This window comes from Acipenser ruthenus, chromosome 1, assembly GCF_902713425.1.
Source record: "Acipenser ruthenus chromosome 1, fAciRut3.2 maternal haplotype, whole genome shotgun sequence".
NCBI lineage: Eukaryota > Metazoa > Chordata > Actinopteri > Acipenseriformes > Acipenseridae > Acipenser > Acipenser ruthenus.
In genome coordinates, this window is record NC_081189.1 from 53703079 (window position 1) to 53728389 (window position 25311).

The 25311-nt window shown below is 38.5% G+C and overlaps 1 protein-coding gene across 1 annotated transcript in view; it reads right to left on the reverse strand.

The window, feature by feature from the left end:
• Positions 1-25311, reverse strand: part of LOC117421151 (glutamate receptor ionotropic, delta-2-like) — a 662598-nt gene that overhangs the window by 173047 nt on the left and 464240 nt on the right. Inside the window, exon 8 of the mRNA XM_034035144.3 lies at positions 11627-11746. Within this exon, the coding sequence (XP_033891035.1) occupies positions 11627-11746 (120 nt within the window). The remainder of the gene's footprint in view (positions 1-11626; positions 11747-25311) is intronic.

Consider the following 25311-nt stretch of genomic DNA (forward strand, 5'->3'; position numbering starts at 1 on the left):
ATACTTGATCAGACTCAGAAATTAAAGCTGGTTTAATTGAAACGCACCGTGTTTGTGTATTCACAGCCAGCAACCAGAACAGCAACACAGAACCTTCACAGTTTACCTGGAAACCATTCGGGGCCTCACATAAGAAGCATAGCATGTTTTTGTTTTAATATTCTAATTTGTATGAACACAGAATACAATTAAATCTATTCTGTATCTTCTTTATATTATTATTAAATATTAGTTTTGTGGTATAAATAGAATAAACGACGAATCCCCATTGAATACGTAAAAATACACAACAAAGTGCAGAAGGATAAAATAACCCACTTCAAACCTGCTGAATAATGTTACATTAACATTTTGAAATACATACCACTTTTTAGTTTTCCATATACTTAATGAAAAACTTACAAAAATAAATAAAATTGCCATTTAGAAATCTAACATTAAATACTGTACTAGTATTATGGTCTTCCGGTAGACTCATTTTGTAGTGTCTTTGATTACATGATGTTAAATAAAAGATCTAAATTATGTTCATATAGTTTTTTTAATTATTATTTTGTATTATGTCTCAATCCTAAAATGCCGATGCAACACTTTTGGCCATAGCTGTAGATATTGGGTTTACTGAAAATGTAACATTTTGTTGTTTAAAAACAAGACATTTACCCCAAGTAAATGACCACCACCAAATATTTTACAAACCTGGCAATTGATGATGTAGATTTTAGAACCATTTAGCTTTCACAGATAGGAAAAAAATCATGTTTGTCACTGTTCATCCCATCATGTTTTCATAATGAAAGAAAGGGTGTTTAATCGTACACAGAAAACCCAACACTGGTCTCTGCTTAATGGTAGATATGTTTCTGCTAAATGCAGAAGAGAAAGGGCAAGCACTGTTCTCAATGAAATATATGACTTGTTGCCAATGGCTGTAAATTAAAAAAAAAAAAAATCTACTGCATACATTTGTTTAGCAGGCGAGCTATGCTTTTTGATTTTGATATTTTTGGAACACATATTATGATTTAGTTAGTCGTTCATTCAAATGCACAACAATTAACCTACCAAGATATTTAGTAAGTAAAGGGTCTGGCTGAGGAAAAATGGGAAATAAAATTGCCACCCCCAGTTGTTCTGTAAATCAAGTGTTGTTTCCATACTTTGTTGATACTATATATATATATATATATACACACTTTTTAGAAAGTATTCTGGTTTTCAAGACACTGGTACTAACTTTTGTCTTTTAGACTGTGACTCTGAAAGGAGATTCTGATCCAGTAATGGAATTTGAAGCACCAAACCAAATATAAAAACCATAGATAGGTCTGGATTTTGCTTAAATTCATGGGCACCTTAACTTATTGGTCAAAATATATTATAAAACACGATAATAGGTTCATTGGTTTTGGACTGATAATGCACTTGTTGAATATTAATATTCCAATGTCATTAACATGCTGATACAAAAAGACACAGCTAATGGCTCCGAGGGGCATCAGTCATTGGTATGTAGCACAATACCCACTGTTTAATTATATCTATTTGAGCCTTATTAAAATCAAAGCAGCTAGGAGATTGGATTTTCATCTACAGAGATATCTATTACTGGAGGTACTGTCAGGGGGGTTTCTAACAGATGCTAAACAGATGAAAAGAAGTCAACGTACCTCTTGCAGACTTTAATGCCATCAGCAGATTCAAGATGTTGTGTGGTTATATGCTTGTCAATTACACTGACCTGAACAAAATTGTAAAGTATATCTGTGATGTGGCATATTTTAAAAAGAAAGCCACTTAAAGCCGTATTTAAAAAACAGATTGATGTTACCCTGTGACCTATCCAATAAGAGGCAGTATGTACTCACTAGACCAGGGGTAGGTAACCCTTGCCCTGGAGGGGCATTCCACTCTAGGTATTAAATAGCAAGCACCTTGGTATGGGTATTACATACCACAGTTATGTTCTTTCTAGGTTCACCTGGTAAACCATAATGTAACCATGTAGTACTGATTAATTATTGGCAAGAAAAATGTATTAAGTCTACTGGATTGCAAAGGATCCAAAAGACTGTGTTAGGCCACATTATTGGTTGAAGAATTAAAAAAAGTGGACAACATGTAAATACTGTGTTGATCCCATTGGAGATTAAGGAATCATCGCGGAAAGGACTTCATAGTACAAATCAACAAGTTCCACAACCAGATGGCGAATGAGTCACTGTTATGTTACAGTCTACATGAAAGCTAATTTGAGTAATTAACTAGTTACATAACTTTTAAAGAGTAACTTTAATGAACCTTAAAATTTATGAAAAGCTTGTAAATAAACTTGCTGTTGGTAGACAAGTATATTTCGATAATAGATTGAAGGTTTTATATTATATATAGTACATTTAACCCCTTTGCAGCCTCCGTCGGCTGTGTTCGATTCCCCCAGTGTTTGTTGGGTAGCTGCCATCGGCAATGTTCGATTGTGCACTGTTTCCCTTTTTTACACTGTGTAACCATGGCAATCCGTCATAAAAAAGCACCAAATTTATCATGGAGACAGTCAAGTCCTTTGAGGAGCAGACAGAATTGTCTCTGTCTACCTACATGACTTTATTGACAGACACTCACCTTTGAAAATGATGATTTGGTCAGTCAGAAGACTACACAACAGAGCGAGTAAGCAGCATCTAGTCATCGCAGAGGGATATTTCCGGCAGGCAAACATCATCTATTTTTCTATTTTGGATTTCAACAAGAATCAAGAAAACATCTAATACATGTAAGTAATTAATTTTAGGAAATTATAAAGTTTAGAACTGTGTTTATTTTAAACCAAAATCATGTATACATCCATGTAATCTCCTAAAGACTGGTTTATACTTCCGACTGCGACCCAATTTTTGGTCTCAGTCAGTGGTCTCCGACAGTCGGAATGACATCATCTGCACTGCCGTGAGCTGCGTCTTTTTTGAAAAGTCGTACAGCCTTTTCTTGTGTGTCTGCGACCGCAAAATGCACAGGGTCGGATAATGTTGAAAAAATCCAACATTTGTCGCATGGTCGCAAGCCTGTGAAGAGCGATAGAGCAAGATTTTGAGGAACCCAATAAACATGAACAGAACAGGATTTTAAACTTGCCTCTAAACTGAATGAAATTAAAACGTAAATGAACCTTTGCTAAAATGAATATTGGTGTTTATGTAGGCTACCATGCGCAGCAACCACTTGTATAATAATAACAATAATAATTAATACAATGTATTTTTATTTGTATTATTGTTATTCTTTTAATATATTTGAGTCACTAATAAGTTAATGTCGATATTTATTTTCTGTATGCAATTACTTTCCCTATCAGTAACGTTGATCAACTGTTCAATACTTCTGATCAGAGGCAGTATGGAGAACAGCAGTTTTTTGTTTGCTGCTCATAAAAATAGATGAGTCAATTTACACATTCACTTCATTCATGAGACAGGCAATTTTAAAATCCTGTCTCAGAGTGTCACAGGATTGTAGAGCCTGTTGGCAGCCCTAGTCACAAGTCGACAACGGCAGTAACGCAGGCTGGCTGAAAGTATGACCGACAGCTGGGACCACTTTGCTGCGTCAAAAAGTCTGTGAACTCGGGGGTGCTTTAGTCCTTCTGGTGCACCTGTAGAAGTGTCTGCAGAGGACGTACGGCTTTTGTCTGAGAGAGAAGTATAAACCAACCTTTACTAGCTTTATATTCATATTCTACTCTGTTCTATTTGTTATTTTCTATATAACAATTGAAAATAATAGTAACTTGTGACGGAAATATAATGAGTTCTGGTTGTAAATCTCCCTCTCGACCTGTGAGGATATGAAGTAGCGAAAGGGAAAGGCTTTGGACAGGTTGTCCTGACAGTTCATTCCCTGGGTCGGGAAGTCAATCAGCCTGGAAAAAGACGAGACTCCAGTGCGAGAATGTATTGACCTGGAAGGTAAACGAGGTAGCAGCTGCAGGCAATAGAGTCAGCTGTAATCGTTTACCAAGGGGTCATGCATAATCGCATAAAAGGGGCTGGAGAATTGTAAATCTTTTCCTTCACTTGGGTTTTGTTTACAAGGAAACTGGAAGGACCGGGAGATTGCCCAAAATAAATAATGAAAGAAGTTCGTGAGTGTTTTGTTTGTTTGTCTGTTTAGTAATTGTCTGTGTTTGTTATCACTAGACGGCTAAACACAGATCCGGAGCTGTCGCCAAGGGCCAGCACGAAACCGAATCATCACTGCACTACTGTCACGAATAAACATTGTTATCAGCACTTGTTTCACTAATAGCACGTATTATATTGTACTTCACCACAAGCACTGAGAGCACTCACTTTGGAACAGTGATCGTGTGTGTCTAATTGTGTGTGTTTTGTACCGTGTCTATTATTTGCGGGACTGCAACCCTTTGTTTCATTACTGTGCAATACACATTGTTGTGTATTGCCAGCTCTTTATTATTTACTGGCGGGTCATCAGACCATTGGATTATACACCATTAAATCAATCATTTTCACCAGTACTTTGTTGTCTGTGCGTTCTTGGAATTACTGTAACCGCACTGCACCTGCTATACACCTGCTACCACTTACCACTTTGCCACATAACTGTATTTGTTTTATACCATGTTTTTCTTTCATCATGTTAGTGTAATGCGGAAATTGACAGTTTATAACGACATAAAAATGTAGGATATACTGCAAATAGATCATGATAACTTGGAAGCAACGCTGTGTTATGTATCATTTGTTATTCTAAATCGTTATTATATCTGAATAAATATCTTACATTCTATATAATCAGTGACACTAATAGTAACTTGACCAGAGACCAAAGTGGTGGATAATTTAAACTTCCACCAGTTACTTTCCTCTTCAGAATGGTTAATTTGACTATCCGTCATTATAAAGCAGTGACACTGGAACAATTTTTGTAGTCGGGGTGCTGAAAGCCATTGAACAAAACTGTAACCTCTGTATATGATGGATGCATTCGGTTGCTATTATGTTAAACTTGTTAATAAAACAAAGTCAGCATCAACACCTGTTTATTTAAGTAAAAAAAAATCTTTAGCCACAGTCCTTGCTACAATGTTTACAACACAGGTTGAACAGTTGTATTGTATTTACAGTAATCATTGTAGACAAGCAGTCAGAAGGCTCCAAAGGTTGCCTTGCACTCCGGTGTCATGCTTCTTGTCAATTGTTTCATGAAGGACAGCTAGCGTGTCCAGAATGTCACTGTGTACTTAGAAGCTTGTATAGAATGGTTATTGAAAATGTCCTGAAAAAGATCTGATTTTTTTGTAAATTCTCAGCGGCACCACATGCTAAAATCAGCTCGTCAGAAATGCTGCTAACTATAGAGGTGCTGCTTTATTATTAAAAGAAAGTTGGAATGGGGTCCCCAAGTGGCTCATCCAGTTAAAGCGCTGCCTCTGGGAGCGTAGGATGAGTCCTACAGCTTGGAAGGTGCCAGTTTGCATCTGGGCTGTGCAAAGAGGCCGAACTTTGCTAGGGACTCCGAAGGGGGCGTCACATTGGCTCTGATGCTCCCGGGGTGGGGGATGGGAAACTGGCAGGGATTCCTTCTCCTCATCACGCAACAGCGAACCCTACTTGCCAGACACCGAGCACATTCAGAGTGGATAAAAAGCAGGGCTGATCTCTGTTCTCTGGGATCGGTAGCCCGCCCACCTCTGCTCTGAATTGCTCGGTGTAAAAGCGATTCTGGCTGTTTTAACAGTGTACATACAGAAATAATATATATATATATATACAGTGCCTTGCAAAAGTATTCAGACCCCTGACCAATTCTCTCATATTACTGAATTACAAATGGTACATTGAAATTTCGTTTCGTTCTGTTTGTAAGGTGACATTGGTTTTATGTTGGGAAATATTTTTAAGAAAAATAAAAAACTGAAGTATCTTGCTTGCATAAGTATTCAACCCCCACACATTAATATTTGGTAGAGCCACCTTTCGCTGCAATAACAGCTTTAAGTCTTTTGAGGTAAGTATGTGACAGTTTTGCACACAGTGTCGGAGTGATTTTAGCCCATTCTTCTTGGCAGATTTGCTCCAGGTTGTTCAGGTTGGTTGGACGACGCTTGTGGATCGCAATTTTCAAATAGTGCCACAGATTCTCAATGGGATTGAGATTCAGGACTTTAACTGGGCCACTGTAGGACATTAACCTTTTTGTTCTTGCGCCACTCCAATGTTGCTTTGGCCTTGTGCTTGGGATCATTGTCCTGCTGAAAGGTGAATTTCCTCCCAAGCTTCAGTTTTTTAGCGGACTGAAGCAGGTTCTCTTGCAGTATTTCCCTGTATTTTTCTCCATCCATTCTTCCTTCAATTTTAACAAGATGCCCAGTCCCTGCTCATGAGAAGCATCCCCACAGTATGATGCTGCCACCTCCATGCTTCACTATAGGGATGGTGTATCTTGAGGCATGGGCAGTGTTAGGTTTGCGCCACACATAGCGCTTTGAGTTTTGGCCAAAAAGCTCTATCTTGGTCTCATCTGACCACAAAACCTTTTCCCACATCGCAGCTGGGTCACTCTCATGCTTTCTGGGAAAACTCCAGACGTGCTTTCAGATGGTACTTTTTGAGTAACGGCTTCTTTCTTGCCACCCTCCCATACAGGCCAGTGTTATGCAGAGCTCTTGATATGGTTGACTGGTGCACCATTACTCCACTCCCAGCCACTGAACTCTGTAGCTCCTTCAAAGTGATTGTTGGCCTCTCTGTGGCTTCTCTCACAAGTCTCCTTCTTGTTTGAGCGCTGAGTTTTGAGGGACGGCCTTTTCTTGGCAGTGCCTGGGTGGTGTGATGCAGCTTCCACTTCCTGATTATTGATCCAACTGTGCTCACTGGGATATCCAAACACTTGGATATTATTTTGTACCCTTTCCCTAATCTATGCATTTGTATTACTTTATCTCTAACTTTTGTAGATTGCTCTTTGGTCTTCATTTTCCTTCAGATTCACAGCCTGACCAATGATCCTTCAACAGTGGGGTTTTTTATCCAGAAAATGTGACAGCAACTTCAATAGTTCACAGGTGGAGGCCAATGGTAAGGTAATTGTGTCCTCATTGGGGCAATTTTTTTTCATCGGTGTAAACTGGGAGCTTCCACAGCACAGGGGTTGAATACTTATGCAAACAAGATATTTCAGTTTTTTATTTTTCTTAAAAATATTTCCCAACATAAAACCAATGTCACCTTACAATAATTGATTTTGAGTTTCAGTGTTTCAAAATAAAATATCAAACATAACGAAATTTCAATGTACCATTTGTAATTCAGTAATATGAGAGAATTGGTCAGGGATCTGAATACTTTTGCAAGGCACTGTATATATTCATGCTTGTTTGTTTTATGTTGTCCATGAAGTTAAACAAGCAGTCAACAAATGATACAATCAGCTCAAGCTCCATAAGCAAGAATTTCTCCTTTTTTGTCGTTACAGCTGGTCTTGGTTTGTATGTGTGTTTTGCTTCATTATTTTCCTCTGTTTTGAGACAGGTTTCCATTTTGATTGTGTTTATACAGCATTGCTAAGTTAACACATTTGAACTGGAACCATTTTTTTGGCAGATTATACCACTTAGATGCTCATTACTTATTCATTTAAAGCTCCCAAAAACCACAGAAAACTATGCATCAAATGTGATCCGCCGGCTGGTAAAAAAGGAGGATCACTCTAGAAAATAGGATTTTTTTTATGGATTAACAGGTGGAAAAATTCTGTGGATTTTGCCGGATGTGTCAAGTGCTTCCACACAAGTTTCATGGGGATGAATCATAAACTTGAACAAAGTGCTGTGTCTGCGAAAGTTCACAAAACAAGGCTTTCAACGACATTAGCAGGTCAGATGTAAACGCCACAAGCTGCTGCAGATCTAGATTGTTGCGCGGATCCTCTATACCATGCATGAACATTCATAACAGAAATCAAGGTTCTGTTGTATATCCTGTAAATGCTTAGTCGCCAACGTGGCAACTTTATGGTAAAATCTACTGGCCATATTAAAATTGAAGGTTGCATTTGGCGGCATGGTGACCTGATTTGAACCATCCTGATTGTTGTGCATCAAAAGTCCTGGATACTTCAGTAGGGACTGGAAGAGACGGTGAATGACGGTGAATGACGGCTCGGGCAAGAATCCAATTGACAATAGGCACTACCAATGTGTTGGTAGTCTTGGTGCATAATACAGTGAAAGCTTACAAAAGAGCAACGTATCCCTTGTGTTTCCCCATCATGCTGGGTGCACCGTGAGTTCACACTGAAACAAGCTTCCCTATCTGTATCTGCGGCTCGCTAACAAAATCCATCATAGTTTTAAGTATGTCTTTGCCTCTTGTTTGATTTGACATTGGCAGAATTGCAAGCAGGTCTTCTCGTACTAAGTTGCCACATATATATCGCCAGAGAATACATAGTTGTGCAATATCACAGACATCCGTTGACTATCCAAAGCAAAATAAAAATATGTAGCAGAACTTATAACTTTGCTGCTTGTCACCCTGATACAACCATTTTCACAGCTCGATCGTGAACTGTTTTTGCAGAAAAAGGCATATCTTGTATTTTGTCTTTGTTGAGGAATTCTTCAAATAGCTTTTTGGCTATATTAAGCATACAGCTCTTCACATATTCACCATCAGTGAAAGTGCAAACTTTGCAAACGATCTCTAAAGAGCCTTTAAACTTTCACCTTTATTCGACCATGCCAGTAGTTTACTTTGCCCCGCTTTCATTTTTCTTTGCAGCTCCTCGCAGGGCTTTTTCCGCCCCTCACCTTCTGGGTAATTTGCTGCAAATGCAGCACGTTTTGTCATGAGATGTCATTGTAAATTAGATTTTATGTTTCAATCCAGTTGTTCACTGCATGAGACAAAGTGGAAATCCTGACTTCTCCACAAAAGCTTACATATCAGTCCATCCCAGCTAAAAAGAATGGTATTCCTTATCCAACATGTTTCTTTTTGGCATTTTTTTAATGAAACTAAAGAGCTCTACACTACACTTCGAAACTGAAAAAAAACACAATAAAAGCGGGGTTACAGGTTGTGACTCATGTGCATATTGCTTGTTGACAGATCTCTCGACCAATCAAAGCACGATGAAACAGACTCCAGGAATACAAGTACCAATAAGAGCAGCGGCAGTGGCAGAGCAATAGCAGGTGCAGCAGGTGCAACTTCACACGGGCCCACGCACTCAGAGGGCCCCGGAGGGGTTTGAAAGTTTTTATTTATTTATTTATTTTTTAACAACAATAATATCCTCCGCATTTATATTTGCAGATGTTACACATTTGTATAACTGTAGCTGCCGGTGTACAGTGCCAGTAATTCAGATTGTATCCTCCCTCATTTCAACAGGTATCCTTATTGTCTTAATTATCCTAACTTTTTTCCCCCGGAGGCTGGTACGAGGTACGTCTTTATGGAAGGTTTTGGGGTAGTATTCAGCACAGACATTTGCAGTTATATTCTGAGTGCACAATTCACCCTGTAGTTTAGACGGAAGCTGTTGGGTGATGCTGCGGGCACCAAAATAAACTACAGCAAATCAACATGCCTGTATTTCTGCAGAATTGTGAATTCTGTAATAATGTCTGTGATCACAGAATTGGGGGATCCTGGTAGGATTGGTGATTAAACCTGTTTGTTTATGATTAAAAAATAGTGTAGTGCTGGATGTAAAGAAGTACGCAAAATAAAATAAAGTAGATGAGTAGAAAACATTCTTATTACGTACTGTTTCATACATGCTAACATTCTGACAAATATAGTTCAGTATTGAACACTTGATTTGGTATGTTTGGTGTTTATAAATAAGGGTTAAAATAACATTTGGGGAGGGGGGTCCACAATAAGGTCCTGCAGCAGGACCCATCTTCCTCTTCCTCCACCACTGAGCAGCAGGTAGGTGCATGTAAAAATAAATAATCAAATAAGTACATAAAAGGGGTTCCCAAGTGGCGCATCCAGTAAAGGCGGTCCACGTGGAGTGCAGGATGCGCTCTATAGTCTGGACGTCGCGAGTTCAAGTCCAGGCTATTCCACAGCTGACCGTGGACGGGAGCCCCCAGGGGGTGGCGCACAATTGGCCGAGCATCGCCCGGGGGGAGGGGGGGCTAGGTCGGCCAGGGTGTCCTCGGCTCACCACGCACCAGCGACCCCTGTAGTCTGGCTGGGCGCCTGCAGGCTTGCCTGTAAGCTGCCCGAGAGCTGCGTTGTCCTCCGACGCTGTAGCTCTTGGGTGGCTGCATGGTGAGTCCGCAGTGTGAAAAAAAGCGGTCGACTGACGGCACACGCTTCGGAGGACAGTGGTTGTTCGTCTTCGCCCTCCCGAGTCAGCGCAGGAGTGGTAGCGGTGAGCTGAGCTTATAAAATAATTGGCCATTCTAAATTGGGAGAAAATAATAAAAATAATTGGCAATGACTAAATTATTTTAAAAAAAAAAATAAATAAAAAAAATAAGTACATAAAGCGAGATATCACACCCCGAGTTATTATTATTTTATTTTGTGTGTGTGTGTGTGTGTATTTGTGAATGACTTATTTGGTTACATATTTGGTTACTTGAAGAGCCAGGCATGGCTCACGAGCCATAGGTTGCCGACTCCTGACCTAGTGCATACATGCCAACAGTCCCTATATGGTCGGCACAGTCCCGATTTCTTAGCAAATGTCCAGTGTCCCGATACATAGGAAAAAAATCCCGATATTTATCCTTGGAAATTCTTCACAGCTCTAGGGCGTTCGCTCTCGCGCCTGTAGTGTTTTCTTTTTGTTTGTTTAGCTTGTTTTTGTCTCTGTCTGCTGACCCTCGTGCACTGCACTGCCTGGCAGGGATTGTGTTCACATGTGACCAGATCTCAGTTTATTGACATATGTGCTATCCAGTCATTTTGGAGAAGCGTACTGTTTACTCCCTGCTGTTGCAACAGAGTAAAATGTGGGAACCAATGGAATGTTCACATTGCACAGAAAATATATAAGAAATAACCTTTCCTGGTCCCTCCCTAATACTGAAAAAAATACGTCTGTTATACTGACACCAAAGAAAGGACGAAAATAAACAGAACAGATACAAGTAGCCTACTAAATCGCAAAAATAAATGATGTACATGATTAACAGGGGCATATAAACTCACACTGTACAGAGTTTAAACTAATTCTACAGAGTTTAAAACAGAGTTTTGAAATACAAGATAATTTCTGTATTTAATTGGTTTTGCAAAAATGTCTGACTCATACTAACAGAAAACAAAAGTAAAAAAGAAAATGCATTAAAAATAATTTTGTTTCAATTTAAAATCGTAATCGTAAATTATTTTCAGACAACCTGTCTGTTTCCCAACATGTCCGGTTCAGCAAGGGCCTGCTGTACTACACACATGTTTAATGGAAAATTACATTTCGATAGAAAGAGATTCCAATTTTACCCATTCCCACCCACCAGCTCACCATGTGTCACAATTGAGCCTCCCAGAAATGTTGTAGTCTTACCATATGGTGTTTTAGCTCACTCAATGAAAGAAAGCTTTCAACTTGAACATTCATCTATTCGTCTATGGCTCACCTTGCGAATACCTCTGCCAAGGTCCTCTCCATAGTTTGTCCCCAGAATTTCAAAATGGATGTTCGGATTCACTCCGTTGTCATTTAATTCTAGAAAGCTTGTTAAACCACTGACTCCACCCTGTAGAAAAAAAAACAAGCAAAAAAAAATTAAGGTCCCTCCTTTGGTTTGTAGATATGTTTGTACATCCATAACTAGAAACACACAATCACACATTTTTAAACCATGTCAACTACGTAATAACTAATTAATGTCTACCTGCATAGGCGGCTCATTATTATTATTATTATTTATTTCTTAGCAGACGCCCTTATCCAGGGCGACTTACAATCGTAAGCAAATACATTTCAAGTATCACAGTACAAGTAATAATACAATTAAGAGCAAGATAAATACATATAAGAGGCTTGGGAAGGCTAAGCCTCCCCAAAATAAATTGTACAAACCCTCACAAGAAATTGTTCTGACCAACACAAAAAGTATTTGTGAGAGAAGAAGATCGATTTTTTTTTTCCCCACAAGTGCGCAAAGCAGGTCTAACATATTTCTCGTTTTCCTACTGCGCAACTGCCAGACCGCTAGGGCAGCTGGGATATCAAAATCAACACTGTAGTACAGATACAGGATTTAGTTGCATTTCAATGTCATTGGAGGAGACAATGCTTGGCTGGTTTAACGTCAATTCTTGCCGATCTGAGCCCCCCATACCGCTGCAGGAGGCAGCCGACGAAAACTCTGAATCCTTTTCGCTCATTCCCTTGCCTCGAACATGCTCTTCACAATTTCTACATTTATTCGAATTGCTGTTATCTATACAAACACAGCTATTTTGCCACACAACTTGTGGCAAAATATTTTCGTAGCATACTGTCTGTTTTCACGCACCACCGTTTGTGAGAATTTGATAACTGTGACGCTACAGTTAGAACATACTTCCTTCGACTATTTGAACAAATGCCACCTTTCAGAACACTGTTTGTGGTGCCAGATTACGAATGTTTCTGAAGTTTCTTTAGATTTTTCCAGTCCTTCACTCCATTTTCAATGAAAGCAGGGTCTTTTGAACTTCTGAAAAAGTGTCTGCAAGGAAAGCAGAAAACCGCATCTGCCTGCTTTACTGTATTCTAAATATGAAAACATATTTTAATATTCTGATGAAAATTAATGGTTTGCTTACCAAACACAGTTTTTGGATAATTTGCTTAAATAGGCGTAACATGTTTTAAAGTACAAGCTAGTGCTATGTTAAACTTCATTTATTTGTCTGCCTTATGTTTGAAAAAAAACAATGTCAAATATATATATAGCATCCCTGAGTGGTTTCGAGGTCTGTTTTGTGCTACAAAATTATTATACATTACAAGTTATCAAAATGACGCAGGAGATTGAATCCGGTTTACAGCTTCTGTTTGTGTCCGTCAGTCTGACTATTTTTCAAACTCAACACAATGAATGAAACTTAGTATTCAGACTAAGTAATAAAAAAAAAAATGCAAGTCTTAATTATGTATATACAATGTGTGTGTATCTTACTGTACATCTTTGGGTTCAATAAATGCAGGGGGAAAAGTGTGGAATAGCCTGCCCAAACAAAAGACTCACGCGCCGCCTATGTTCACCTGATAATGGTTTCTTTTTTCTCATTTTTAAGGTTAGCCTCTTACTGTTATGGCCATTCCTAAGTGCTTAAGCAGATCAAATGGGTTAGAAAAGGATGTTGTATTTTGGTTTATGAAACGACTTCTTAATAATGCAGGTTCATTCGTCATTGATATCAGCACACTTGTTATTCCCAATTGCACAAAATATTTAACTTCCCTACAATATCACTGGTTGTGATTAATCTATAAACTCCTAGATTATAACAGACCAATGTTTATACAGCTAAGATCTCATGTCTGAAAGTTATACCTGTTATAGTCAAACAATAAAACTATGGAAGCTAATACCTGTGTAAGGATTGTGGAAGCAACAATAATCATTTTAGATTTTATCCTAAGCCATGTTATTAACGATACTCAAAGGATTATTAGTAACACAGAAATACAGTTATTGCAATGATACCTCTAAGCATGGCTTAATGGTCATCTAGCTTTAAATACAGTTACAAGAAATAGCTGATCAAACTATCTGTAAACCAGAGGCCATTCTTTCAGGACAGGAGTAAAGGATGTCATTGTGAGTCTCCTGAATAGCCCAATGAATGTCTCTACTTCTGAGAGTATTTATGTGCTACAGCTGTTATAACAGATATTATGCCAAGTCATCCATGTACTTAAACCTTTGTTTTGTTCATTCTGCCACAAACGCAATCTTTGTTTTGTCCACTGCCACGTATACAATCTTAATAAGACCAGTTTTAGCAAGACCAGTGACTTGTTATTGGGAACCTTCATAACCCTTATTTCAAACATTACAATTAACCCTTCAACTGGAATAGCAAGTTCAGGCCAATTAAATGCACCTTCAGTGCCTTTTAATTCATTATATTACCTTTTTTGTATTCAATGGTATTTCATTTATACGGATGATTTTCATGCCCAAATACATTTATGCTGCATCTCGGGCAATGCACTGCCTCGCTGGTTCTCAGCGTCTCTATGTACAGTTTCCCGCTACCACATATTATTGTGTTTCTCAAAGCACTTTCGGCCAGTGAATGCACTGACGACACTGTTTTTAAGGGGAGTCAGCCAATAAGACTCAAGAGAACACCTTTTTTTAAAAAAAACGTCAATATGTGGACATTGTTGTCGTTGCTATGTTCAAAATGTTCTTGAAAGTGCTTGGAGAAACATTATCATTTCTGCTGAATACACAGACAAGTATTGAATCTTTTAAAAACAGTAAAGAAAAATGAAAAGAAGCAACCGGACTTGTATGGAATAATGTGTTAGTTACAACCCCTATAACAGAAATACATGCACATTGTGATTATTTTTCCACACTATTATGGAAAAACTGTAGTAATGACATCTACGTGATGTGTCTTGTTTAAAATAAGCGAGATGCAGCTTTGAGATTGTGGTGACTTTGAGCTGTAATGTTCTTGTTTGAAAAGCGCCAGTGCTTTTGATGTATAAATACAGTGCTGTGTAATTATTCTCTTGAATAAATAGCTACATGAAAAGCAAAGCACACTGATAGCATCAGGGAGAATGTTTATGGCCTTGTATCATTGTTGGCTAATTGCTGAACAGTCTACTCTAAGGAAACAAATAGATGTAGCTTTAAAATACCATACTGTTCTATATAATGCCATTCTTAAAATACCATACTGTTCTGTGTCCTGTGCTATACCATGCCATTCTTTTGAAAGATAATTCACATTCTATTCTCATTGTTAAATAAGCCAAAAAATACCAATAAATCTTACCTAATATGAAACCAAACAAGCAGTGCATTGAACGGTTGTGTGACAATGATTTGGCTCGAATCCCCAGATTTCTGAAATGTCCCATTTACTCGCCTATGTTCGGTATGTGTGGAATAAGGGAATAAAGGGAGACTTTTTGTTTTGCAAGGAGCTCAAGACAACAACAAAGTCAGACGATATTTTCAATCTGTTAGATGATTTTATGACTTCAGCAGAAATCAGCTGGACTAACTGCATTGGGGTCTGTACTGATGGAGCCGCAGCAATGACTGGAAAGCATTCTAGTGTTGTGCAAAAATAAAGTCGTTGCACCTCGCACTAATTGGACACATTGCTTTTTACACTGAGGCGCTTGCTGCAAAAGATACTAAACCTGGGGCCGGTTGCACAAAAAAAAGTCTTAAGTCTAAGACTTAGTTTAAGTCCAGCGAAACTGGTCTAATGTAAAACCTTGAGATAAGTCTGTTGCATAAAGCAAGCCTTCGTAGGTCTTACGTAAGACTGGTCTTAAGCTACTGTTGCTAAGCAATGAAGACCAGTCTTATTTTTTCAAGTCTGTTTGAAAAAAAAAATTGCTGCACGCAAAGTGAAGAAAATACATTTTAGCGAATAAGTAACTATTAAAAAAGAAATAATATTGGGGGGGTTTGGGGTGTCGTTAAAAAATTCAGACAAAAATAAAGCATGACAAGAAATTACTGGACGGGTAAATGCCATCAACCCAGCAGTAAGTCGTACTGTAAATGACATTTTAAAAAATTGAAAAATCTGCTGGCTGAATATTAAAAAAACAAACCAAAAAATGGAGGTGGCCTTTTTTGAAAAAGTTCCCAGTTAACTTCTTTAATAATTGATATTTATGGGGAAACATCACATTTTCAGAATTGAAGGGGGTGCAGAGATGGGAATAGAGGAGTGATAGTAGCAGCGGGTAAATTAAAAATAAGTTAGTTAGTGTATATATTTTCAAATACCGTTTCAGTAAAAATGTATTCAATCGGTAGTATTCTTATATTCAAAGTCCCACTGTTCTAGTGGAGGTCTTTAAAAAAAAAAAAAAAAAATCTGGTAATCACTCACTTTCAAGACAGTATTAATCTCGTTTAGGTAAATACATAAATAAACTTCAACTTTTTTTTAATAGAACCGTGTAGTGAAATCGTATATACATCGCCATAATTACCAACTTTGTGTAAAGCCGATCAAACACCTCTGTTATTGCAATGATCTATCCGTCAATGTGAGTTGTACAGTGCTTGACAATACTGTATTCTTAAATCAGATATTTGTTATCATGATTTTGTGTAATAGCAACGTATGTGTGTCTGTTATATGAGTACAGACAAGTCGGGAATGAAGTTCATTAAAAAATAAAAAAGCAACTGTTAGACAACTTTCACAGCCCAGTTTTTTATTGAAATGTTTAGTTTGTTTATATTTTGCAAAAAGTTGCATGCCCATTTTTTTAACATTTATGGGGGGTTGTTGGTGAAAATGGGCAACGTTAAACAACCTAATTCAGGCTATATTTGCATGTGTATGTTATTATTATTATTATTATTATTATTATTATTATTATTTATTTGTTAAGCAGACGCCCTTGTCCAGGGAGACCAAAGGGTCATTTTCAGTCATATCACACACCACACTAAAAAGACCTTCATTAGGTCTTTGGTCTGAAACGTTGCTGTTTTTACTCTGTTTTGCCAAGTATTATAATAATTGAGATTTTGATAAATAATCAACTACTGGTGTTGCACCTTCATTTCTTCAATTTTCTAGACTTACAGGTCAGATAAGTGACTAAATAATCAAAAGTTACAGTGCATAGGAAAACAATAAATCAAATCAGGTTACAATTAGGAGCAAACAGTTATAATTAAGAGCAATGTCTCATGGTTAAGATATATTACAACAAAAACAAATAGGAATGCAAAGTATAAATAAGTATGAGAGCAGTTAAGAGGTATACATGAAGAGCAATAAAAGTGCCAACAGAGGGATGCGTGAGGCAGCAGAGTCCAAGTGCAGGACAGTAGAAGTGCCGTGGGTCTTGTTCACCAAGACAAGTGCTGAAGTACAGGGAGTGATGTAGAAAATCCATTCCATTGTGCAAAGTAGGGAGAGACACAGCAGTGGATGCGGTAAATATAATCCAGTGCGGTTAAGAGCAGCTGCTAATGGAACAGGTGAGTCTTGAGGAGGCGTGTGAAGGTGGTCAGCGACTGTGCAGTTCTAATATCTGTGACCAGGTCATTCCACCACAGAGGTTGGAGTATCAAAGTTAGTTTACTATGAAATTAGCAACTTGATAATTATAAAAGCATGGTGTTATGTGCACTGACCTTGTCAATTCAAGGTTATACTTTTCTTAGTATATAGTAAAAACATTTCTACAGTGTAGAAATTAATTATTTATATTGTATATTCAGCAAGGACCATGAGAAAAAAAGCTGGATGATGCGCTGATTGATATAATTACAAGGGACTGCCAGCCTTTTTCAATTGTTGAGAATGAAGGCTTCAGAAGCTTTGTAAGACTCATGTTCCATTTTCACACAGAAATGCAGCTACCGTGCTGTCTCTGAAACATTTTAACTGTGTAAAATACCCTTTCACACAGCATGAAATTGCGCAATCTATGTCGGTGTAGCACCGTCATAACCCTTTCACACAGCCAAAGAGATCACCCGAGTACAACTTTCAAACCTGTCAATCAACAGATTGTTCTCATGGCAACAACAGACTGTTCACTGACAAGACCTAACACATGCACGCAGTGCTTAATTTGTAAAGAAAGAGGTGCCGGGGCGCAAGCAATGACAATAATACCGACCCTAAGAAGCGCATATTCAAAATCATAACATGTTTATTTGAAAGAGTATTGTACACTGTTAGATGTTTACAATCACGTATTCTACATCATATACAAAGTAGTAGTGCGTGCAGAGAAATTAATTAAAGACAACCGCAGGACAATAATTAAAAATAAAAAAAAGCCTGTATACATGTTTTTTTTATGGTTTTGCATTTAAATGGTTTAAAAAAACAAACAAATTAAAAGTCATTCAGAGGCATTCCAGAAGGACGACGTTGATGAAAAAACGCACCCCAACAGGAACATTGGTTTGACCCACGGTTTGCACTATTATCAGCGATGTGTGTGCAACAGAAGCCGCTGGTAGATTACAAAAACGATTAATTAAACTTAGGCTAAGTAGTTGTTAACTTATTATGTTTTTATTCTGTATTAATTAAATTATATTCATTGAAAAAGGCAAGATCGTTATTCATTTTATTGTTTTGGTTTAATATAATATAGCAGGCTAATGTTCCTATTGAAGTAGGCTACAATATATATTTTTTCAACTTGTTGTTCTTGTTGAATTAATTAGTTCAGCTTTCATATTTTGTTGTATACTACTCATTTAATCAAACCAAGTAGTGTAAGAAGTTGTTTGTATCGTTCATGACGTTTTTCAAATCAAGTAAGCTTATTTGTGTATAAAAAACAACAATAGAGTTGCAGCCAGTGGATGCCTGCCTTGCACCGCCCAAGGATGCCTGCCTTGCACCACCTGGGGATGCCTGCCTTGCACCACCCGGGGATGCCTGCCTTGCACCACCCGGGGATGCCTGCCTTGCACCGCCCAAGGGGATGCCTGCCTTGCACCACCCAAGGGGATGCCTGCCTTGCACCACCCAAGGGGATGCCTGCCTTGCACCGCCCAAGGGGATGCCTGCCTTGCACTGCCCAAGGGGATGCCTGCCTTGCACCACCTGGGGATGCCTGCCTTGCACCGCCCGAAGTAGGGGGTGGAGGACATTCCACCATGGCCACCCCCAGAAACACCTTGCTTCCCCCTCTTCCGGGACTTTGAGACTGAGGGGGGAGGTGGCCGTTGGGACCAAGTGTGCGTTGCACAAGGGGGGATATGTAACAGGGCAAGGAGCCCTGTACATGGATTTTGTTTATTTTTAGAATGGGGTCTCCCCCTCCGCCCCTGTGCAGTTTATTATTTTGTATTTCTTTTGTTGTATTATTATCGTTATGATTTATTTATTATGTATAGGACGGTGAAGCGCCGCAGGTTTTGTTATTGTTTATTTGTATTTATTTATGTATATATTTGATGGCGTAACCGAATGTTTGTTATTGTTTAGTAGCGTGGATGGGTAGTCCCATCCACAGTAATTTAAAAACCTTGTGCAGAAGGTGACCATCTCCCGAGTTAATTAATTGTTTAAATTGTTGCTAATCGGGAGATGGTCACCTGTATATAAACCTGCAGCTCTCTACCCTCGGGGTGGGTGTTCAAGAGGAGGAACGAGAGAGAAGAGAGCGAGCGAAAATGAAACTAAACTTAAAAGTAAATACAGGATCAGTGAAGGCTACTGCCCAGCCTGACCTGGATCATTTATTGTTTATTTTATGTTCATGATTTTGTTTTGTATTTAAACCTTTTATTTTTGTATTTAAATAAATGGTGCCGCCGCGTCTTTCTTTTTGAACTGCAGTACTCCCTGGTGTCAGTGTTTTCCCTTCCTGCATCTGGCCTGACGTCACTACTCAGCCACCCTGTCACAGTAGGCTACAAACGTGGCAGCGGACTGTCTGTCTTTAGCGCACAAGCAAGAACTTGCAGACTTAATGCAACTGTGTTGAGATTTTAAAAAGAAAACATTTTATGAGATTTTTAACTAGAGGTACCGGCGCTATGACTCTGCACGCCCAGAGGTTCCGGGTCTGTGCCCCGGCACAAATTAAGCACTGCATGCACGCCTCTTACCTACCTACGCTATAGTGACGTGGCATGTTGACTTTGAAACCACACCCACTATAGCGCTTCAGTGGCAGTATAGCCTTTCACACAGGCAGTTATGACAGTTCAGTGCTGACCATGTTTGTCTGACGACAGATAGGTGGACGCCCATCAACACTGAAGCATATATTGCAGTGACGCGTCACCTCATTACCGACCAGTTCCAACTCAACAGGTTTTTACTTGACCTCTCTCATTTTAAAACAATGCATACATCCAACCACATAACAAAGTCACTATAGAATGCAATGGACACTTGGAACATCCATGAAAAGGTTACTGCCTTTATCACTGATAATGAAGCAAACATGGCAGCAGTTCAGCAAATGAACATCCGCCACCTTGTTTTGCACACACTTTAAACTTGATTGTGAAGAATGCATTGCAGAATACACCAGACCTGGAGCTTATGGAGACAAGGAAAATAGTTGGGATTCTTCAGATCAAGTACAAACGCCAAAGCAAAGCTAGCAGAAGTGCAAGTGCAACTTAACAAACCACAGCAAAAGCGAGTGCAGGAGGTAGATACTAGATGGAACAACACTTATGAAATGTTTCAAAGGCTTGTGGATCAAAAAGAATGCATTGCTGCAGCTCTTGTCACTTTAAAGTCAGACATTGTTCCCCTGACCTCAGCTGAATGTGACATTATTAATCTGTGCCTTTGGGTTTTACAACCATTTCACACAGCAACTTCAGCGCTGTTTCAGCATCCAAAATAATTCCACTGACCAGAATGCTCCAGTGTGTGTTATCACAGAAACGTGCGCTTGTTACCTACCCTACAGCAGAAGTTTTTACAGCAGAGCTGAAAGCAAACATACTGAGGAGGTGTGCTAATGTGGAAACAATAAGAATGCTTTCTGTTTGTACTCTTCTTGATCCACGTTTTAAAGTCCTTGAATTTGGAAATTCCACAAATGCACAAGAAGCTGTAAGACATCTGACAGCACAGTGTGCTTCACAAATTAGTATCTCCCCAGCAACTGCTAAACAAGAATCATCAACAGAAACAATGCCAGTGCAAAGAACTGTGCCAGTGCACAACTTTAATTCTGCCACTGTTCAAGTACAGAGGTACATAAGTGATACTTATCTTGACCGTTCTGCAAATCCGATCAATTACTGGTCTGCTAACTCTGTCAAATACCCACATCTTTCTAAGTTGGCCTACAAATACTTAAACATACAAGCAACATCAGTTCCTTGTGAACGCATTTTTTCCAAATCTATGGAGTTAATAAGCAAAAAAGGGAACAGACTAAAAAGTAACACAGTTCAGCATGTCTTGTTTTGGAACCACATCAAGCCCATCTCTAAGGGCAACTATAAGTCTTTTGTTTCATAATGGAGGAGTTTCTGTCGCATTATTGTCCCATAAAAGTATCTATGGACAAACAGAGGTTTTTACATTTTTTTCAAGACGTAACATTTGTAATATAATGAGGGTTTTTTTTTATTAATGAAATCTTTATAATTCAAATTAGCAGCAAACAAAACATTGCATAAACTATGTACAAGTAGAGCTTATGATTTTTTGTTTTATATTTCATAAACATTTACATATTTTTTCAAATTAACAACAAACAAAAAAAGCATTATGTACAAACAGCTCTTTATGAACATTATTGGTAAAAAAATCCTCCGATCTAGTATAAGTGTATAAAGGATACAGAGTACACAATTTCTTTAAAAATGGAAACAGCAGGGATTCAAACCCACTATTTTCCACCTCTCTACTTTATAGCTAGAGCTACATGTGCCACCGAAGAATCTGCTTGTAAGCATGAATCAAAATATCCTACTTATCACACCATCTTACACACTATGGTTGCTGAAGTCTCATCAAATTACGTTGTCTTTTGTTTCAAATGCTTGTTTTCGATTGGACAAGACTTCTATATTTCTAGTATGATTATTTAAGAAGGTTTTATTGGTTAATCGGATGTGTGGTTGACATGTAAAATAAATATTCCAGGCAATTTCGAAAAAAAGCAACGGCCAAGCTTTGTCTTTAGAAAAAACACTGAAACGATTGTTTAAATTACAGATGCCCACTTAACCGAGAAGATTAAAAATGCAATTGCTTGATATTGTATGTCAACAGTGTATGAAATGTCACTATATAACACATTGCCTTCTCTGAGCATTAGTGCAATTGTCCACTTTACTAAGTGCCTGCTCTCTGGAGATAGGAGGCTGTCTTTCTCTCCATGTATTTAGTTGTGCAGATCTACCAAGAGATGGCACTGAAGAGCATGAAGTGCAAAACACATGATTCAGAGGGTTCAGTGGTTCAGGAGGCTTCACTTTTCCCATCACTATTTTCCTCCTCTGGACAACCCACCCTGTCTTTTATATTATGGCCGAGGGATTAACTGGCTATTAATTATCTCAGACTTATCAACTCTCGCGAATTTATCGTGAGAGATGCGATTTCTAAGTAAAATTAAGCCTCACTCGCAATCTAACGAGAGTACGCTCAGATCTCGGGATTTTAATCTTTTCTGACGTGACGGTGCAAAACTTCACACTACAGTAGTCATGTCGAAGAAGGAAACCCCAAAGCCACTACAGATTCTACATAACGCAGACTGGAGCAATTCTTTCCCAGTAAAAAAAGAGTAGACTTTCAGATAAACGTGCTTTCTGTCTGGTTTGTTCTGAAGACATCAACATTGGAAATTCTGGAGTAAACGACCTCAAAAAGTACCTGGGAACTTCCTGTCGGACCACAGCCTCTAAAATGCAGCAATCTATAACAGTTTTTTTTAATCCAGCTCAGCAGATTTTAGGCCAGAAGGTTACAAATGCTGAAGTACTTTTTTGCCAAGCCATTGCAGAACATGGATTACCGATTGCTTTTGCAGATCATTTCACAAAACTCGTAAAGTTGATGTTTCCAGATTCAAGCATTGCAAAGGAATTTTCCTGTGGCCGAACCAAAGCTACCGCAGTTTTAAAAGCTCTTGCTGATCACCATTCGGAATCAGTTTTAATGCATGCCAAAATGGGCCCGATAACTATAATGGTGGACGAGAGTAACAATGTTTGCAACGACAAGGAGGTTTGCATTATGATTAGATACTTTAATCAGACTCTTAAAGTTGTGAAGACAGACCTCTTGGCAATGGGAATTTTCAATATAGTCAATGCAGAAAACCTGTTCAGTGTCATAAATTATGTTTTTGTGAACCACCACATTCCATGGGAAAATGTAATCGGCTTCTCGTCTGACTGCCAATGTCATGGTGGGGAAAAATAACTGTTTTAAGTTGGGTAAAACAGCAGTCAAGTTCAGTTTACAGCCTGCCTTGTGTTTCACACATTGCGCATCTTGCAGCAAAGGGTGCTGTTAAAGTAATCTCAAAACCAGTAGAGGATCTGCTAGTGGACTTTTTTATTATTTTAATGGTAGTGCAAAATGAAAAGAGGAGTACCACAAATACCAGCACTGGCGTGATGCAGGCGAGCTTCAGCTAATAAAACACAGAGGAACAAGGTGGTTCAGTCTCCGCCAAGCAGTAGCAAGGTGCAATAACCAGTGGGAGCCCCTTAAAAAGCAATTCTGTAACAGAATATCCTGGCCGAGTTCAGTGGATTAACACTTACATACATGACGAGGAAATGCAACTTTACTTTCTGCTTTTGGAACACGGGCTGGATGATTTATTAGCCTACAATATGTTTTTTCAAGCTGAGGATTTGAGAATTGCCTGCCTCTGGGGAAAAAGTGTGAAACTGCTCAAAACACAAACTGCTCAAAACACAGCTTAATCGATTTGTAAAGTCGGATGTGATAGGTTGTGCCAGTGATGTAACCATGGTGGATTTCCAAGATTTGGTTAATCAGAAAGAAAATAAGAAGTTATCAGTGGGTGTTAAAACTAAGGTTTTTTTTTTGCCGCTAATACAGATTTAGACAATGCTACTCTTGACAGGTTCTGTGCTGGAGTCAGAACATTGTACTCTGCAAGTCCAGAAACTGCTAAAATTACCACTAGCAGACAAAACTCTTCAAGCATTAGGATTGCTACATCCAACTAAAAAAACTGAATTATGATGAAGATACCATTCTTAATCTACTGACACGGTTTACATATGTGACTAAGTCTGAGGGCGAAAAAAAAAAAAAATCGTGAATGAGTGGAACCAGTACCAAGTGGACTCTGAACAAACTGGATGAGTGGTGGGGGCAAGTCCTGGATCTTAACAAAATGGAGACACAGGAAAAGCAGTACCCAGCTCTTTCGAAACTGATTGCTACACTTTTGATGCTCCCTTACGATCAGGCTAGCGTGGAGCGTGTTTTCTCCCTAATGCGGAGAAACAAAACTTCTTTCCGTTCCAGAATGTGCAGCAAAGTTCTATCTGCTGTACTCATAAAGAGAACAAATGGTCCGACCTGCTATGAACTGAAACCTTCCAAACAACTACTTGAAATGGCTAAGCGTGCAACACTCCAGCAGATGTCATCGCATCAGCTGTCAAAGTAACATTAACCAAGAAGCTGAGCAGGGTGCTGATAACACAGGTAGGACAATTCTAGATAGTTGTTTGTAATGCTTATTAGTTATTTGGATTGTTGATTTTTGTAAAGCATTTTGAGATGCAGTAATACAGTTTTGTAAATAGCTTTGAGCTGTTAGTTAAGCAATATAAGCTGCTAGTAATGAGGTTTTGAAGTCAGCTATCAATATAAGCTGCCTCTTAGCATTTAAATATTGGTTTATGTTTAGAAAAATAGCAACTTGCGATTTGTATGCCACACCTCTTGATTTTTAGGAGTTTGTCTCATGATTTCTGTTATGGTGGAGTTGGCAATACTGTTATCTTAATAACTCTTCGGCCACGGTCTGCACGAGATTAATACATATGCGTGACTGTCAGCTAATTCAATAACCACTAGCCGACAGTCACACATTCTCACAAGGTATTTAAAAACAAGAACAAATAATGGTGGATGACTTTTCTCCCGTCCTTCAAAACATTATACAAAATATACAATACAAAATAATACGTAATATGCACAGGGGCAGGGAGTACCCCGTTACACCACTATACTATTATGGCTTCCGGTAGACTTTTGCAATATAATTTTGTAATTTCTTTGGTTACATGATGTTAAATAAAGGATCAAAATTACGTTAATATCTTTTTTTTTTTTAAATGATGTCTCAAACCTAAATTTCAGGTGATGCAAAATGTTTGGCCGTACCTGTACAACACAGTAGTAAAATCAAATTAATAACCTAGCGCACTTTCTTTTTACTTTGGCATACAGGGTACCGGTGTCACATCAATTTATGCTACTTATCAAATGTTCCTACTTTGATACTGCGCATGCCCAGATTTTTGTTCTTCCTTAAGACTGAGGAAGCTCATCAAAAACTACTACCTGTTTTGTTGGATGAGAAAGTTACATTTTACTCCACATGCAATAATTTGTTTTATATTAAAAACAGACAGCTGGTGTTAATGAACGG